This window comes from Solanum lycopersicum, chromosome 2, assembly GCF_036512215.1.
Source record: "Solanum lycopersicum chromosome 2, SLM_r2.1".
NCBI lineage: Eukaryota > Viridiplantae > Streptophyta > Magnoliopsida > Solanales > Solanaceae > Solanum > Solanum lycopersicum.
In genome coordinates this window covers 31,874,890-31,890,282 of record NC_090801.1, presented here as the reverse complement: position 1 = coordinate 31,890,282, position 15,393 = coordinate 31,874,890, and the positions used below count along the sequence as shown (strand labels likewise).

General features: G+C 35.7%; 2 protein-coding genes across 3 annotated transcripts; both read left to right on the top strand.

Annotated features, from left to right (window-relative positions):
- The first annotated feature begins 957 nt into the window (after nucleotides 1-957).
- On the top strand, nucleotides 958-1,614 carry LOC138341989 (uncharacterized). Its single transcript, XM_069294172.1, has one exon. The coding sequence runs from the start codon at nucleotides 958-960 to the stop codon at nucleotides 1,612-1,614; it is 657 nt and encodes a 218-aa protein (XP_069150273.1).
- Nucleotides 1,615-12,865: 11,251 nt separating this feature from the next.
- LOC101261275 (equilibrative nucleotide transporter 3-like) lies at nucleotides 12,866-15,148 on the top strand. 2 transcript variants are annotated; one of them, XM_004231439.5, is made up of 9 exons: nucleotides 12,866-13,061; nucleotides 13,132-13,236; nucleotides 13,313-13,468; nucleotides 13,565-13,708; nucleotides 13,790-13,895; nucleotides 14,106-14,284; nucleotides 14,375-14,535; nucleotides 14,618-14,876; nucleotides 14,966-15,148. In XM_004231439.5, exons 1-9 carry the CDS (start codon nucleotides 13,023-13,025, stop codon nucleotides 15,071-15,073), a joined length of 1,257 nt encoding a protein of 418 aa, XP_004231487.2. In that variant the 5' UTR covers nucleotides 12,866-13,022; the 3' UTR covers nucleotides 15,074-15,148. The 2 variants fall into 2 exon arrangements, with proteins under 2 accessions (XP_004231487.2, XP_010315560.2); XM_010317258.4 differs by having other exon boundaries at nucleotides 12,879-13,061; nucleotides 14,618-14,868.
- Nucleotides 15,149-15,393: the final 245 nt, after the last annotated feature.

Below are 15,393 nucleotides of genomic sequence, written 5' to 3'. Positions count from 1 at the left end.
ATATAAAGAATGTTTAACAAGTATGATTAAGGAAATCAAAAAATTTCAAATTTTCCGCTAAAATTAACCTATGTAAAGTAACAATGACGTAAGTAGGCTTGTTTGCGACCTCTGAGAGGTCAACGACGCCGGTCTCGTCTGGGGTCTAGATTCCAGTCGTGACAAAGTTGGTATCAAAGCGCTAGGTTAAATTCCTTGAATAATGAGTTCACATCAACCACATTGAATAGTTTCTAAGTCATGGTAGTGAAGTGCACCACTATCCTGGATTAGAGACTGCATAACGCATAGGAAAAATTTCCCTTCTTTTGATCTTATCGTGCTTTTCCTAATGTTTGAATTCTTGGTGTTATAAACGTGTCTAACATCAATCCTTGTTTTTTTCAGAGAATGAACACTTGGAGAACTGAGGGTCTCAGGACGGGAGCAGCAGTAGCTAGGGGTAATCAAAATCCACCCCAGGCTCCAGTTGAAGGAGTGGCCATGCCAGTTAACCCAGCTAGGTTGACTGATGCTGAGGTGAGGGCATCTCTAGACCAGATGGCACAGGCCATCACGATGCAGGCTCAGGCTATGACTGCCCAAGTCAACCGAGAGAATGTTCAGAGGGAGAACCCACTGGTTCGCAGCATGGCTGACAGACTGCGAGATTTCATGAGGATGAATCCTCCAATTTTCACAGGGGCTAAGACTTCAGAAGATCCTCAGGAATTTATAGACGAGTTGCATAAGATCTTGGTGGCCATGGGGGCCACTGATATTATGAAGGCTGAGCTGGCTTCCTTCCAGCTCAAAGATGTTGCACAGACTTAGTGCAAAATATGGCAAGATAGCCGTGTTCTAGGTGAAGTGCCAGTCACATGGGAGCTGTTCAAGACAACATTTTAGTAAAGGTTTTTCCCTAGAGAGATGAAGGGGGTCGAGGTTGAGGAGTTCATCAACCTTAAACAAGGATCTATGACGGACAGGGAGTATTCCCTGAAGTTTGTGAAACTATCAAGGTATGCCACTTCTCCTGTGTCTAACAGTAGAGACGAGATGAGTAGATTCTTGACAAGAATTGCTGAAGATCTCGAAGAGGAGTGTAGGGCAGCTATGCTGCATGACAACATGGACCTTTCCAGACTTATGGTCCATGTCCAGCAAGTGGAGGAAAGCAGAAAGAGGAAACAAACTAGGGTAGGGAACAAGTCAAGGCAAGCTGATGAGAATTTTTCAAGGAAGAGTAGTACTGAAATCAGGGATAAGCCCAGGTTTAAGAATGGACTCTCCCACCAAGGGGATTCAAGTTCATCCAAGGGTCGTCATGATATAAATTCGGAGTCCAGAGTTGAGAGAAACAATGAAGTAGATACATCTCAGGAGAGACCACCTTGCAGGAAGTGTGGCAAACTACATGGAGGAGAGTGTATGTGGGGCACTAATTCTTGTTATAGTTGTGGCAAACCAGGTCACATGGTGAAGGATTGTCCGATTAGGAGAAGTCAAGAACAAGGGAAGGAGAGATTTCAGTCTAATGGTCCAAGTGAAGAGGCTCCAAGGAGGCAACAATTCTTCGCACTCAAGTCTAAGGGTGCAGAGGAAGTCACTTCTGGTGAAGTCACAGGTGAGTAGCCTTAATTAGTCCTTCATGTATTTGACTGTGTGTGATGTGTATGCACTAGTATGAGATTAGACTTCCTACTTGTAAGGCTATAGTTCCTTATCTCTTCGTATTTTGTTGCTATTGGCTAAGTGTGCATAAGCTATTAAGTTATGATCAGATTGACATCACGGTGTGTAATGGTAGTGTTATTCGGGGACGAATGTTCCTAAGGGGGGGATAATGTAACGATTCAGAAAAAAATAAATAAATTAAATAATAGGTACTTAAGGTGATTTAATTATTAATTAAAAATTTGAAAATTTAATGGCATAATGGTCCTTTTACATATTAATTAAAATAAATCAGTTTTGTATTAATCTAATTTAAATTATATTTGACTAATTCTTGAATATAGTCTCCTAACCCTATTAGTTCTCTCTCTCTCTCACACTTAATAACTCTCTCTCTCTCTCTCACGTTCTCCATCTTTCTCACGTTATTCTACCAAATACCAACAGTTCTTCACGCTTGAAGAACTCACAAAAAATTTTAAGTAAAAGAAAAAGTAATCAAAACGACAAGGCTAAGAGAAGTTCGTCGAGTGAGGTGTACGTTGAAGTGAATCGGGAGTGGTTTGGAGGAGTTTTCCGAGCAGCAACATCAAAGTTTGAACATCGATTAAGGTATGGGTTTTCTTCTCTCTTGGATCCTTTCCCAAGAGCTCCCTTACGATTCAAACTATTCATCTCAAAACTAAGGTTGTTCCCCGTTGCATGCCCCTGTCACTAGCTCCCTATGGTCTTAGGTTGGGTATTCTTGTTGATAGAATTCAGGGATACTTGTTTGTGGTGATGATCTCGTTTTGAGTATGTGTTCATGATGATGTGATTATATTTTATGTCTTTCGGAAAATATGAATGTATATACGTATGTATTTGTGCAAGATTTTGATCAAGACTTTGAGTCTTTCTTTAGCATGTTAATAGATTAGAGATTACTCGTGTTTTATGTGCAATTACAGGCTCTTAAAATCGTAATATTCACATGGTTGAAAGGCTATAAATTCTAGTTACAACAAATGATCAAATCATCCCCCTAAACTTGTCTTAAGAACATTAACGAATGTATAAGAAACAAACGCTAAATTAACCCGTAAAAATGATGTACAAAATTGTGGAGTAATGTCCCAGAACTTGGAAATAAGTTCTAGATGCATTCTGGAAATTTTGAGCAAAAAAAAGAATTAAAAAAAATAGGTGAGGTCTGCAGGGATCAAACCCGAGACCTCACCAAAACATGCCTTAATAAAATCAATAAAGAGGAGTGCTGAAGGCGGGGCTCGAACTGGGGATAGGGGGCTGGTGAAATTCGCAAAGAAAAAGAATGGGGTAGGGGGGAGTCGAACTCGCAACCTAGGGGGAGGAGGAGGAGAAAAATCAAGTAAATAAATAAATGGGAGGCGTGGGGTTCGAACCCACGACCTCCTAGAACGCGCGAGGAAGGGAGAAAAAAAAGAAAAAAAAATAAATTTTGCGAGGCGTGGGGATCGAACCCACGACCTCAGCACTGAAGGGAAAGGCGAAAATAATAAAGTGAGGCTATGGGGATTCGATCGCACGACCTCACTGCCACTCCCCTATTCAATAAATAAAATAGAGGGGATGTGGGGGTTCGAACCCACCACCTCATAGCCTCCTCTTCAGCGAAAATGAGAGGAAAATAAGGGGGTTGTGGGGGTTCGAACCCACAACCTCCCCAATGAGGCGAATTTAATGAATAAATTAAAAAAAAGATTTGAATTAGAATTCTAATTAAAATAGAATTCATGTATTGATGGAGATTTAAGTTAGAATTCTAATTAAAATAGAAAATTCATTATTTCATGAAGATGTTGATATTTAAGTTGGAATTTTAATTAAAATAGAAAATAAATCTTTTCATGAAGATGTTGAGATTTAATGTAGAGTTCTAATGTTATGAATATTAGAAATAAAATCAATGAAAGCTATAGATGATATCCAAGTGATTCAAGAGTGGGTTCCCGTACCCAAACCTCCGTATTGATACATAAGTCATACGTGAGTAAAATATTCAAGAATAATGTCATCTACTTTGATCAAAAATCAAGATCTTGGTATATATACAAGATACATAAGTCTTGTAATACATAATCTTAGGAAAATAAGAATCACTTAACGAACTATAAATGAAGCCCCATAGCTTGTATGTATAGACACATAAGTTTAACATACGTTCAAAAATAAGTGAACTTAAGATATACGTAATAAAATGAAGAAATGAACATTCACGTAATAAGAGGTGAGTAACTATGAAAAATAAAGGTGCTAATAATGAAGAATGTAGTGACAACATGATGTGGGGCGAATATATATGATGAGAGCAATCTCAAATGAGCCTAAGTAAATGTTACCAATACGTACTCACCAATGAGAGTGTAAGATAATGAAGAGACCAGTCTCTATGAACACTCTAATGAAAAATATTGAGTTTAAAACATTTAATACAAATGATGAGATGAGAAATCATCTATTGAGCTATGATGTCCTCATACTAGAAGCCAACTTCCATGATGTATGAGTTGAATGTAATGGAACTTTATACTGAGCACCGATAGGCTAGCTATGAGCGGTGATGCCTTCTTTCGGGAAGGGGGGAGGTCCACGTAACTCTCATGAGATGAGACTGTCCGGCTTGCCGGGTATGGGTCTCCATACATCTCCTAGTCTTTGAACCTATATTGCCACTATAGGGATCTAGCGGGGTTAAATTCCCATATACGCTAGCATGTTATTGAGTCACTTTGGCCGGTGATTCCACCTCTTTTCAGTGTGGGGGAGACATTGGATTTTATGATGCTCACATGATCTATGTCGGTTAAAGTTAAAGTTCCCAATGAATGAATGAGGCTAGCCTCAAATGAATCATATAAAGAAATGAATGATACCGAAGGTGTTAGGATAGGATAATCAAGAGGTGAGTTAGATTCAGGTAATGACATTAGGTTATTCTTGATCATTGCACAGCAAACCCGATGAAAGTCTTAAACTACATCCTAGGTATAGCTGGTGTTCGCACTGGCCTATGAATGAATTAAAATGAAATATATATGAATGAATGAAGCAGACTCTGTGTTTGCTAAAGAAGGCTCCCTAGTTGAGGTCCCATATGTTGAGCCCTCATTTTGGAAAGCCTTAAGGTCAAGTCTATGATATCAAGGTCTCATAACATATGAATGAATAATATGAAAGAAGCTATGTGTTATACGTTATGTGTTATATGAAGATGTTATGTGTTGTGTTCCATACGATAATTATAATGATGCATGTCACTCTTATGGCATAACTTTCCCAATCTCAATTTAGCAAGTCCACTGACTTGACTTCCAAAAAATCATGTTGTTAGGAAAGAGCTATTCTTTCTCATGCATGTTCCTGGTGTGTGCTTGCATATACACATACTTAGTACAAGTGTGTACTAATTCCATACAAACATCTACTTTTAGGTGCAAGCACAGGTGGACAGTAGAGCTACAGGTTCGTTGTTGCAGCTATCCGGACGTCAGCATTCATTCGGAGTTTGGTAGGTCCTCATGCTTCGAGGATGCTACTGTTTTACATTCTAGCGTAGTTTTAGAGTTGAGCTAGTGGAGCATGTTCCACTAGCATTTCTTTCCTGTTTTGGTTCAGACTTAATGAATTATTTCTTTCAGTTGCATATCTCTTAAATGTTAGATGGTTGATGATGAACGATTATGAAATATAAAGAATGTTTAACAAGTATGATTAAGGAAATCAAAAAATTTCAAATTTTCCGCTAAAATTAACCTATGTAAAGTAAGAATGACGTAAGTAGGCTTGTTTGCAACCTCTGAGAGGTCAACGACGCCGGTCTCGTCTGGGGTCTAGATTCCAGTCGTGACATACTGGTCCCAACTATTCATTATCCCAATAAAGGTATTTAAGCTAATAGATTCCCACTACTGAAGCTTTCTATGGTAAGGAGCAAATGTTATCACAAAAAATCCCTAATTTCATGGGAAAGACTTTGTACACAAAATCCATGTGAGGGTTGAATCTTGCTAACATTAGGCTGTGGAACAAAGATGTTATCGCAAAAACTACATGGGATCTAGCTCATAAACAGAACAAGTTTTGGATAAGATGGATTCATACATACTACATCAAAGCCAATACAATAAAGTTAGCACCGATCCTAGCGCATGCATCATGGGTGATCAGAAAAATAATTACAGCAAGAAATATTTTGGTTCATACTCAGACAATGCAACTAAACACATTTAGTATTTTAGCTATATACTAGAGGCCGCTGGAGATAATCTGAGAGTGGAGTAAAAATGTTTGACGTTTACTAATAATGCACGACCGAGGGTTAGATTTACTATGTGACTCCAACTCAAGAATAGGCTGCAAACAACTGACATATTACAAGCTTTGGGAATGAATGTTGATCAAAGCTGCAAGTTATGCCAACAACAGCTGGAATTAAGGGATCATTTGTATGTGCAATGCTTGTTTACACAACAAGTGTGGGAAAAAATCATGCAGTGGCTAAAATGGCAATGAAACTGTAAAACAACATGGGATGATCACCAGCCGAGAAAAAGGGAAATCACTAAATGCACAAATTTTCAAAATGGTCTATGTAGAGTGTTTTACAAACAATGTTATCAAAATCAGAAATTACTGATTGTAATAAATTGTTCAGAAACACGAATTAACTGAAATTTATAGAACCACTAAGAGAGATGAACAAAAAATTATTTCACAAAATAGTTAAATCTATAAAAACATACCAGAATCTGAAATAATCTTTTAGTTTGGAAGAAGATCGAGTCCACTGAACTCACAGTGTCCCCTTAAGGAAATTATTCCCCTTTAGTATCCGAGGTTTGATTTGGAGTATAACCTCCCAGAGTAAAATGATCTTAATAAACAGAGTGTAGATACAAAAAAACTCTACTGTCAGCGAATCAATCCACAACAGGAAAGTACACGAAGAAAATTTGTTTAAAAATATTCTGAAGACTGAGTGGTATAGGCAAGAAGAATATGTTCTGAAAGGTTGCAACCCTTACAGAATTGACACGACCATTAATGAAAGTTTGCAACCTTTCAAATGGTACTGATTGTTCCTGAAAGTTGAAACCTTTCAAAACAGTCATGGCGGGAAATTTAAATAAAATGGAAAATAAAACGGGTCACGCGCGGATCCGAGTCTGGTCGGGTCAACTAAAAAGTTGAAAATATTTCAGTTAACTAAAATCTTTTGTTATCAACTAATTAATTGAAAATATTTTTGTCCATTTAATTAATTAATTAATTAAAATAAACTTTGTCCAAAAAATAATCTCTCGATCGATCATTTGCCATAGCTGAAGCCGAAGCGAGCGACGACGACGGCGTGAGGGGGTCCCTCTTTTCAACCCTTTTAACAATTAATAGGAGTGTTTATGTATTTAAACTCTCCTATTTTTTTTTCCATCACCGATGAGGGACAAATGCCTTTTCATTAAAGCATAAGAGGACTTTTCAAGTTCTCAACTCTTCAAGTTCTCAACTTTTCAAATTCCTCTCCTTCCCTCTATTTCCCATCAATTCTTGCTACATACCCAACAATTCCCCACATTGATGGGGAATGGTCATAACATAGGAATGCACGGACAGTTGTGTACTTTACAAGCAAGGATTAATTGCATCTGGATAAGTAGGTTTCCCCTTGGACTTTCCGTAGTGAACATATGTCGGATATACTCGGTCAATCGGTAGATTGTGATATCTTTGAACCGTCGAGCTTTCGTGTATACCTAGACAACCAAATGTCACACAATTAACCCTAAACTGTTTATAGTTCTTACAGTTGTGTTCGTTTCAGCCATGAACACCTCCTGGTTTCATGAGTATATAGAGAATAGGCTTTTGACATAAAATTCTCTTTGAAGTGGCTTTCACTTCACACTCACATAGGTGATTTCTAACAGTGTCATCTCGTAGATGCACTATTTGGTCAAATCTGCCAAACTTAGCAAATCATTAAAAACTTTAAGCTTTATTACCTCATTAACAAGCCTTAATGTCTTAACCTTGTTGCTGAACATTGTCTTCATCATGAGAATGAATTGAGTTAATTGACAATGTCGAACCGTCAGCTACAACTTTGTTTTTCTCCTTGAATCTAGCTCTTGGGATCTCAAGTCTGCTAGATCGAGTTACCGTCATGCTGACTTGTCCTAAGCCGTAAACCCATTCCCTTAGATGTTCTTTCAACTGCCTCTCTCACTAGGCCTTTCGTTAGTGGATCTGACACATTATCGCTTGACTTTACTTAGTCAATTATGATAATTCCACTAGAGAGCAATTGTCTTATGGTATTATGTCTCCGTCGTATATGACGAGACTTCCCGTTGTACATAACGCTCCCTGCCCTACTTATTGCTTCTTGACTATCGCAATGTATGCAAATTGGTCCAACAGGTTTGGGCAAGAATGGAATATCCTCTAGGAAATTCCAGAGCCATTCCACTTCTTCACTAGCCTTATCCAAAACAATGAACTTAGATTCCATTGTGGAGCGTGCAATACATGTCTGTTTGGACGATTTCCAACAGACTACTCCTCCACCAAGTATGAACATATAACCACTCGTGGATTTTATATTATTTGACCCGGTGATCCAATTTGCATCACTATATTCTTCAATCACAGCATAATATTTATTATAATGCAAAGCATAATGTTGTGTATATGTGAGATAACCCAACACACATTTCATTGCCATCCAGTGAGTTTGATTTGGATTACTAGTGTACCGACTCAATTTACTAATAGCACATGCTATATCTGGTCGCGTGCAATTCATAATATACATCAAACTTCCCAACACTCTGACATATTCCAATTGAGAGTCACTTTGACCTTCATTCTTTTTAAATGTACAACTTAAATCAATTGAAGTTTTGACAACATTGAAATTCAAGTATTTGTACTTATCCAATACTTTTTCAATATAATGAGATTGCAATAATGCTAGTTCCAGGAGAGTTTTGATAATCTTGACCCCTATTGACCCCTAAGATCAAATATGCAACTCCTAAGTCTTTCATATCGGACTTGCTGGACAACATGCGCTTAGTGACATTTATATCGTCAATTTTTTACTCGTTATTAACATGTCATCAACATATAAACAAACAATGACTTCATGATTCATAACATTTTTAATGTAAACACATTTATTACATTCGTTAATCTTGAATCCATATACCAACATTGTTTGGTCAAATTTAGCATGCCATTGTTTGGGTGCTAGCTTGAGTCCATAAAGTGACTTCACAAGTCTGCACACTTTCTTTTCTTTACCAGGAACTATAAACCCTTCAGGTTGTTCCATGTGAATTTCTTCCTCTAACTCTCCATTTAAGAAGGATGTCTTTACATTCATTTGGTGGATTTTAAGATCATGCACTGCTGCTAGTGCTATTAACATCCTAATTGATGTTATCCTTGTTACTGGAGAGTATGTTTCAAAGTACTCCAAACCTTCCTTTTTTCTGTACCCTTTATTTCCTAGAGGAAGATCAGCCAATTCCAAGTGTGATTGCTTAAAATTGATTCAATCTCACTGTTGACTGCTTCTTTCCAATAAGTTGACTCTGATGAAGACATAGTTGCTTTAAATGTTTGAGGCTCATTTTCAAGCAATAGTGCTACAAAATCTGGTCCAAAAGAAGCAGATTTTCATTGCTGAGTACTACGTCTAGGTTCTTGGTCCGAAAGAAGCAGATTTTCATTGCTGAGTACTACGTCTAGGTTCCTCACTAGTTAGAATATTTTCCATTGATTCTTCTCGTGGTCGTTTAAGTCTTTCACTTGTTGACTCACTTTCAGTTTTATACGGATAAAATGTTTTCAAAAAACTCTGCATTATCTGATTCAATTATCGTATTAACATGAATCTCAGGATTATCAAATTTGTGAATTAAAAATTGACAGGCTTTACTATTCACAGGATACCTAATAAGGACACAATATATTATTTTGAGTTTAATTTTAACTCTCTTCGGTAAAGGAACCTCTACCTTTGCTAAACACTCCCACACTTTGAAATATTTCAAGTTGGATTTTCTTCCTTTTAATAAATCATATGGAATTGATGGTGTTTTTCGATGGGGTAATCTATTGAGAATTTTATTAGTTGTAAGGATGGCTTCCCCCCAAAGGTTTCGCGGTGAACCAGAATTGATCACTAAGGCATTCATCATTTCCTTTAATATTCTATTCTTCTGTTCTGCCAAGCCATTTGACTATGGTGTATAAGGTGCAGTAGTTTGACGAATAATATCATATTCCAAACATATCTCTGCAAAAGGAGATTCATATTCTCCACTCCTATCACTCCGAATCATTTTTATCTTTAGATTCAGTTGGTTCTCCACTTCATTTTTATATTGCTTAAATGCATCAATTGCTTCATCCTTACTATTAAGCAAATATACATAACAAAATCGAGTGCAGTCATCAATAAAAGTTATAAAATACTTTTTTTCACCACGAGATGTTGTTGACTTCATATCGCATATATCTGTGTGAATTAAGTCTAAAGTTTTATAATTTCTTTCAACAGACTTGTAAGGATGTTTAACAAACTTACTTTCCACACAAATTTTGCATTTCGACTTATCGCATTTAAAATCAAGCAATACTTCTAGATTAACCAATTTTCACAAGGCTTTGTAATTTACATGTCCCAAACGGACATGCCATAAATCACTTATTTTATTAATACTGTCAACAATCATTACATTTAGTTTGAAAAGACCCTCATTGAGGTAGCCCTATCCTATGAACATTTCATTCTTACTTATTACAACTTTATCACAAACTAGGACACACTTAAACCCATTCTTAACGAGTAGTGCAGCAGAAACTAAATTATTCCTAATAGTAGGGACATGCAGAACATTGTACAAAGTCAACACCTTGTCGATGTCATTTTCAACATTACTTTCCCAGTTCCTGCAATCCTTGTTGTTGCTGTGTTTCCCATGAATAAATCTTCATTGTACTCAGCAGGAGTACGTTGCAAAGGCTTCTTTCGCAGAGCAAAATGTCTAGTGGCACCTGAGTCGAGAAACCACTCCTTGGGATTTCCAACTAAGTTACACTCCGATATCATTGCACACAAGTCATCTGCATCTTTCATCTTTTCCACGATGTTTTCTTGACTTTTGCCTTTGCCTTTGTTTTTGTCCTTTCTTGGAGCATGACAATCAGAAGACCTATGACCAACCTTGCCACAATTGTAACAGTTGCCTTTGAATTTCTTCTTGGCCTGTTCTGACTTCTGCCCGTTGGACTTCTTTCTCTTTTTGTCTTTGGTAGGAGCTTCTTCAACAATATTAACTCCAATGATTGTTGAACTCTTACGAGACTTCTTTTCGACGTTTTTGTTATCTTCCTCAAACTTGAACCGAATCACAAGAGCAAACTTCATTTCTTTACGCTTGTGCTTTAGATAATTCTTGAAATTGTTCAACAAAGGAGGCAACTTCTCGATCATTGCAGCCACTTGAAAAGCTTCATTTACTACCATATCTTCAGCAATCAAATCATGATAAGTTGAAGTTCCTGCACTTGTGATCCAACAATTTTACTATCTACTATTTTATAACTAAAAATTTTGCGACCACAAACTTTTTCAAGCATGCATCTTCTGTCTTATATTTCTTCTTAAGTGAATCCCACAACTCTTTTGAAGTTGTTATTGCACTATAGACATGATATAAGTCATCCTCTAAAGCACTCAAAATGTAGCCTTTACATAGGAAGTTTGCCTGTTTTCATGCTTCAATAATCATGAATTTTCCCTGTCTGGCATATCATCAGTAGGAACTGGAGTATCTTCACTTGTAAATTTCTATAGACCAAGAGAGGTAAGCCAGAAAATACTCGTTGCTGCCATCCTTTGAAATTCACACCGGTGAATTTACCCGATTTCTCTGCTTGTGGTACAAGAGTTCGGGTTGGTGCCATTTCTTTTGTCAAAATCATACTTATAAAATAGAAAATTATTGTAAGAAGGGGCGGACTCACATGTAAAGGTAGGGGTGCACATACGTCCGTTAATTTCGGAAAAAAAAATCATGAGCGTATGCACTTTTAATAAGGAATATAATTAAAAGTGCGCCCTTAATGAACTTTGAATTGCTGGTAGAAGTGAGGAAATACCTACTTATAAACCCACGTTGATCAACAACTATTTTAATTTTGCTTCGCTTATGCTTAAATATAATTGGTACACCAACACTCTTCAAATTTTAAATTTATCTCTGATTATAAGAAAATAAAAATTATATTTTAATCATAAATAAGAAGAATTTTTCATTGATTGAAATATGTACAGTTGTGATTTGTAATTACAAAATAAACAAATTATAATGTCAAACTATATTAAAGGTTGACGTGTACTTTTTAGCAATATTATATTTCACATGGATAAATAGGTTGCACTTTTAAAAAACATCAATGTCTCAAATAAATAAATAAATTTCTGTGATAAAACAAACAAAGAGACAAAAATAAATGTACACCGAACCCAATCCATATTAACATATTTGAGGTATAACATATATTTAAGTCATTTAAATAGATTATTTTTTTCGGAAATCATTTAAATAGATATAACATATATTTTAATAATTTATTTACTAACATGTGATAAATAACAGAACATGTACATTCATTCAACTAGTATATAAAAAAAACAGAACAATTCTTTTAGAAAAAAATTTATCCGTATCAAATGTTTACATCAAATCAATACAATTTTTATTATTATGTGATTTAATAAAGTAAAATGGACTATAAATTTAAACACATAATATGCATGGATTGACTTGATGTAAACACTCGGTGCGGATAAGTTTTACCCATCCTTTTATTGATAAAGAGTTAGATGCATTAGTTGTTTAAGTGTATTTAATATATAGTATATTCTTTTATTCATGCATTCGTTCTCCTTTTTTTTAGTGTGTTTAAAAAATAAATCTTTTTCTATTTTTAGCATTTTTTTAATTTAAATTTTCGACATAAATTTTTAAGTTAACAAGATTAAAATATATCATTAATTAAATGATAAGGTTCAAAAGTATGATTTAATATTTTTTAAAATTTATGTGAAGTAAATAAATTAAAATAAAGGTTTGATAGATATAAATATGGATAGGGATAAGTAGTAATTAGTAGGATCAGGAAATGTGATCCGCTTTATTTGGGGCTTATTGTTATTTTGACTTTGATTTGATTTGCTCAACTCTTTTTTAGGTTCTTTCTGATATCATATTTGATACTAAATGCATACATACTGCTGCTGAAATCAATCTATAGTACTATTATTATCAATGGCTGAGGTTTATACTAGAGCTCCAGTTAGACTTGAGGTTCGTATTTCTTTTTCTGTATTTCGTGACTATGTAAATACTTTGTTCTAATTTGTGTTAACTTTTGCAGGGCAAGTATGGCGCAATGCTTGTCTGTTGGGTTTTGGGCAATGGCTGTCTCTTCTCTTGGAACAGTATGTTAACTATTCAGGACTACTATGTCGCCCTCTTTCCCGTAAGTGCGGATTCAGCTTTGAAATATGTTAATATTGTGAGCAAACAATAATGTTTGAAATTTGGTGTATGTGCAGAATTATCATTCCTCGCGGGTTCTTACGCTCATTTATCAACCATTTGCATTGGGAACACTTGCAATGTTGGCTTACAATGAAGCAAAAATTAACACAAGGAAAAGGAATCTTTTTGGATATAGTCTTTTTTTCATAGCTACATTTATAGTTCTTCTTGTAAGTAATTATTTGCATTCATTTTTCTGTTTCACTTACACTATTTCTTTTATTGTTGATAGATCTAATTTTTGTTTTCTAATGTTACATTAACAGTTGGATTTAGCTACATCTGGTAAGGGAGGGTTAGGAAGTTTTATTGGGATATGTGTTATTAGTGGTGCCTTTGGAGTTGCAGATGCTCATGTACAAGGTGGAATGATTGGAGACCTTTCATTCATGTTACCTGAATTTTTGCAGGTTTAATTAATCTACATCATCTCTTTCTCATTTGTTTCACCTTCTCTACATTTCTCGTTTTTAATAAAACGTTATTTTCAGTCTTTTCTTGCTGGATTGGCTGCATCTGGTGCTCTAACATCTTCGTTAAGACTAATTACCAAAGCAGCATTTGAAAATTCACAAGACGGTCTTCGAAAGGGTGCAAGTATGTGTCACAACATATTACTGTTTTATTTCTGCTAATGATCCAAATTGCTAAAAAGGCAAACGCAAAATGACTTTGACATAGGCTTGTGCTCATATTGAAAACATTTAGATGGATCTCGTCATTTAATTTCTACCAATAAATTGATTTATTTTTGTTTAAGACTATATCTTACAATGCTATTCCATTTGCTGAAACTCTCTGCTGCAGTTTTGTTCTTCGCGATATCCACACTCTTTGAGTTGCTTTGTGTCCTCCTATATGCATTTGTCTTCCCAAAGCTACCAATAGTGAAGTACTATCGTGCAAAAGCAGCTTCAGAGGGATCAAAGACTGTTGCTAGTGACCTTGCTGCAGCCGGAGTTTACAAACAAGGACCAGATACAAAGGTCATTGCAACTTTTTCTTAAATTGATGGGTCATATATAGTAACTTGTATTGGTACTAACACTGTTGCTCTTGTGTTAATTTTGTTGTAGAATGAGCATGATCCACAACAAGTTGAGCGACTTAACAACAAAGAATTGTTATTGCAGAACATAGACTATGCAATAGATTTGTTTCTGATATATGCTCTAACATTATCGATTTTCCCTGGATTCTTGTCTGAGGATACTGGATCTCACAGCTTAGGATCATGGTTGATTTCTCTTGTAATTTTTTTGTTAAAACTTTATAATGTGCAATAACTCATTCATTCTTACGTTTGTACAAATTTATAGGTATGCACTTGTCCTTATCGCAATGTACAATGTATGGGATCTCATAGGGAGATATATCCCACTAATCAAATGCTTAAAGCTGGAATCGCGGAAAGGGCTGATGGTAGTGATTCTTTTGCGTTCTCTATTTGTACCTGCTTTCTACTTCACAGCCAAATATGGTGATCAAGGATGGATGATTATGTTAACATCCTTGTTGGGACTGAGTAATGGGCACCTCACAGTGTGTGTCCTCACTTGTGCACCAAAAGGTTACAAGGTTATCTCATGTTTTTACCCTAATTAATAATTACTTATATTTCAAAGTCATGTATCTGAAAATTGATTTTGGGTTTATATATCCTACAGGGACCAGAGCAAAATGCATTAGGAAATCTTCTAGTTTTGTTTCTTTTAGGAGGTATATTTGCTGGTGTAACTCTAGATTGGTTGTGGCTTATAGGCAAAGGTTGGTAAAGCATCCAAAATTTGGAATCTTTATCTAATTTCATTCAATATATATATATGTCCCCTCAGCTTTAGCATTTACAATTTTATATGATGTTCTTTTTTGACATTAAATTACCAACTTTTTTGAAGCTATAGTTTACTTGATCATCAATATTTTCTCAAGTAATGAACATAACTATATATATTACTCAATCGACAATCAATTGAAATTTGTTTTAATTTATGTCATGACTCAAAAACTCAGGTCATCATAACACTTACCAAATCTCATTAGTAGGTAAGCAAATCAGTGGAGGATATAGGATTTCCATTGAGAAGGTTCGAAG